Below are 3729 nucleotides of genomic sequence, written 5' to 3' on the forward strand. Positions count from 1 at the left end.
CTGTACAATTGGGAAGATGCATTTCCTACACTGTGTACAAAATTAAAAGGTTAAAAAGGAGAATCAGATCCAAGATATGTCTAGTGGGAAAGCTGAGGATAAGTACAGGCAGGCATGTAAATATTGATCAGTTTCACAATATCAATGTATTTTGGAAAACAGCCATTCCTTTTTGTAAACATTCTGCTTATATGCACTTTATCATTAATGTTCAATGAAACACATGTTTTAAAAAAATCTCAATTCCTAATGTAGTGAACATGGATTGATATAATCCAAACCAGCGTAAATACGTTTGAGAGCAATGAATTTCTAAGATACTATAGACATCCTGACATCTCAGTGTGAGAAATGGTGACTCAATGGCCTCTGGGCTGTACTCAGAAGGATATTTTGACCAGGATGAGTGGAAAACAACCAGGGTAAGCAACTTGTCCCCATACACTGCTCCTAGGATCCGAGGTCCCAGAGCTGGGTCTGAGCCAGGAAAGCAGGGCCCAGGAGATTTCTCTTCCAGGAGTTCATCTTTCCATGACCCAACCACAATGCTCTCTATCACTACCATTGGGAATTCTTAGAGAAGCCAATCAGCCAAATCCATATCAAGGTTATAAACTGAACACACACTAGTAGAGACTCAGTGTCCACTCTTCAAGCAGGATGAAGACCTTAGTTCCCAAGGCTCTCCTCCTGCTGCTCCTGGCCAACCTGACCCTGACCAGGCATCCAGAGGGTGAGTGTGGGTGTCAGGAGGGAAAGGACCTAACCTGGGAGATGAAAGGACCCTGGGGCTGCAGCACAGGAAAATCTGTCTCTCCCCTAGCACAGCCAGGACCTTCTTTGTTTATTTAATATCACGGCCCCAGTCCCTGCTCGCTTCTCTTTTGGGAGGGATGTGGGGAGCAGCACAGGGTCCTAGGTGGGAGGTCTAGATCTAAAGACCACTGCACCTAGGTTCACACTCCATGCGCCTTTTGCACACTCTCCTCACCTCGCCTGACTTGCTGGAGCCCCAATTCATCTATGGTATCTATTTGGATGACATTCATGTTTCGAGATACAACAGCAGAGAAGAGCCTCCAAGGATGGAGCACTGTGCACCATGGGTGGATCAGCAGGAGCCAGAGTACTGGGAGATGATGACCCAGGACATGCTGAGAGTAATAGACATCTACGACAACATACTGAAGGAAATGCTTCACATCTATAATCAAAGTGAAGTTGGTGAGTGAACCTGAATCAGAAATCCCAAATTTCTAGCTCCCAATGGGTTTGCTCCAGTCCCCCATATCCAAGATTTACCCCAGTAAATGTGACCCGTGTAAACTAGGCTACAAAGAGCCTTGGGACGCTGACCTGGTTTTCTGCACAATTTAAGCTCAAATGTGGCCATTTACAAAGGCCAAGTGGGAGGGACTGAGTCACTGGAGGGCCCCAAGGGACCTGGCCCTGTAAGAATGGCTGACAGTAGGGACTTGGGCAGGAAATCACACACTGCAGATCCTGATGGCCTGCCATATGTTGCCTGGAGGGAACTTCAGTCATGGACAATATGAATTACTCTTCAATGGCCATGATTACATTGCACTGAATGAGGACCTGAGAACTTGGACTGCAGTTGGCAAGGCAGCAGAAATGCTGAGGCAAAATTGGGAGGAGTCAGGTATGGCACAATCTTCGAAGACTTTCATAGAGGGTGAATGTATGCAGTTGATCCTCGAAAAGTTGGACCATGGGAAGGAGATTTTGCTGAGAACAGGTAAGAAAAGAAACTACCACTCCTGCACTGAACCCCTGTCCCCTGAGGATTCCTCCTCAGCAGGGAGAAGCTGAATACTAACTCAGTCTTGCAGGGGGAAGAGTGTCATGGGTTTTCTAATTCAATAAGAGAGAGGGACTCTCCAGAGGGCTAAGCCTTCTCTCAGGATAGATCAGTCTGTCAATTAAGCAGCATTTCCCTTCCATTTGCCTTGAGAACCATGATCTCTGTAATGCCTGTTCACTGTCCATGTACTTCGGAGGTCTGAGCCCAGTGTTGCTGAGTCTCAGTCTTCATCCAGTCAGAACCAGGAGTTCATATTCATAGAGGGAGATCCAGAGTCCCCTGCTCTGTGCTGGCTCATGCTAATTCTGAAAATTTCCAAGGAATAGATTGCCCCATCCTTATCCTGAGATTAGGTTGATGTATGGGGTTGGCATCTCTCCTTCTAGCCAACTGTCCCATCCATCCATTCAAACCAAGGTTACATGCACAGTGATGGATATTCAGGAAGAATGCAAAAAGCCTGAATTTTCTAATTTATTCCCTTCAGATACCCCTAAAATTCATGTGACCCGTAAGGTCAGAGCTGATGGGGAAATCACTCTAAGGTGTTGGGCCCTGGACTTCTACCCTGCTGAAATCACCCTGACCTGGCAGAGAGATGGGAGCAACCAAACTCTGGACATGGATGTGATAGAGACCAGGCCTGCAGGAGATGGAACCTTCCAGAAGTGGGCAGCTGTGGTGGTGCCTTCTGGGGAGGAGCAGAGATACACATGTCATGTGGATCATGAGGGCCTGCCTGAGCCCATCACCCTGAGATGGGGTAAGGACTGGGTGTGATCACAGAGTATATCACAGAAAGATTGGGAGTATTAGGGAGAACTGGACCAAGGTCATGAATGGTAGCTGCACAACAGAAGCCTCACTGTTCCTTCCATTCTCTGTCAGAGCCTCCTCAGCCCTCTGTCCCCAACATGCCAATTGTTACTGGCCTGGTTCTTGGAGCTCTGCTTATGGGAGCCGTGGTGACTTTTTTAATATGGAAGAAGAGGACTAAAGGTAAGGAAAGGGCAGGGTCTGAGTCAAGTCTCCATGGGAATATCAAGCCCAGCTGAGAGTGTGCCCTGACACATTAGAGAAATGCTTCATCCACACAGTTGCTTATTCAGTCTTGTGCTGATGTGCTGACATTAATGCTATTGTGAAGGAAATAATGAACAGATTCATCACTTCAGTGATAGAGGTGGCAGAGTCCTGATCCTCAGCTGTCAGAGGTCAGATGGAAAGGTTCCTACTTAGAACACATATCCAGGAGTCCAGTTAGTCCTCCTCATGTACAATCTACTATCATGTTTCCTCATCTTTCTCTGGATCTACAGTCACAGTTCTGGAAACTTCCCTGAGATAAGGACCAGGAGATACCTCTAGGCCTTCTAGATCCTGATGCTTCCATGAGCTCTAATAAAAGGGATTATTCCCAGGGGTCAATGGTGAGGCAGCCATGTTCAGGCTTGCTGGTCTTTATACTGGGGCCTGATCCCTGAGACACCTGTGGCAGTATATAAAGAAGCCCATGGAGGATCTCAGCCAGCCCATACCTCCTCATTTACCTCCATCTTCAGAGGCTTTGATCTATTCTTTTATTACTTTGCACTAGGAGGTAAAGTTTCTAGGAAATCCAGCCTTCTGTTACCATTTTTAAAATACTCTAAAGGACCTGCTGTGAGACAGGGAGAGGTCAGAGGATAGAACCCTTTGGCATGGGGACTCTAGGGACTGGGAGAGTTTGATTGTGTGATCAGCTGTTCAGAGTGTCACCATTTAAGACACTGATCTGAATTTCTTCCTTGTTCTTTTCTTCTACAGGATAAGACAGCTGCACTGAGCCTAACAGGATTGATTCTGTTTTCTCTTTTCCCACTGTGGCCTCCAAAACTGATGACTTCTCTTCCTGCATCTGACTG

At 46.7% G+C, this 3729-nt stretch overlaps 1 protein-coding gene across 1 annotated transcript; it reads left to right on the top strand.

The window, feature by feature from the left end:
- Window positions 1-609: 609 nt before the first annotated feature.
- LOC102907521 (class I histocompatibility antigen, Gogo-OKO alpha chain-like) lies at window positions 610-2880 on the top strand. Its single transcript, XM_006996080.4, has 5 exons — window positions 610-733; window positions 955-1224; window positions 1484-1759; window positions 2313-2588; window positions 2714-2880. Exons 1-5 carry the CDS (start codon window positions 661-663, stop codon window positions 2878-2880), a joined length of 1062 nt encoding a protein of 353 aa, XP_006996142.4. The 5' UTR covers window positions 610-660.
- Window positions 2881-3729: the final 849 nt, after the last annotated feature.

This window comes from Peromyscus maniculatus, chromosome 21 (assembly GCF_049852395.1).
Source record: "Peromyscus maniculatus bairdii isolate BWxNUB_F1_BW_parent chromosome 21, HU_Pman_BW_mat_3.1, whole genome shotgun sequence".
Taxonomy (NCBI): domain Eukaryota; kingdom Metazoa; phylum Chordata; class Mammalia; order Rodentia; family Cricetidae; genus Peromyscus; species Peromyscus maniculatus.

Bases quoted from the DNA above. Each gene is read 5' to 3' on its own strand.
- LOC102907521 (XM_006996080.4), top strand. From the start codon at position 661: ATGAAGACCTTAGTTCCCAAGGCTCTCCTCCTGCTGCTCCTGGCCAAC. The intron at 734-954 runs GTGAGTGTGGGT...CACTGCACCTAG, and splicing joins CCTGACCAGGCATCCAGAGG to GTTCACACTCCATGCGCCTT. The intron at 1,760-2,312 runs GTAAGAAAAGAA...TATTCCCTTCAG, and splicing joins GGAGATTTTGCTGAGAACAG to ATACCCCTAAAATTCATGTG.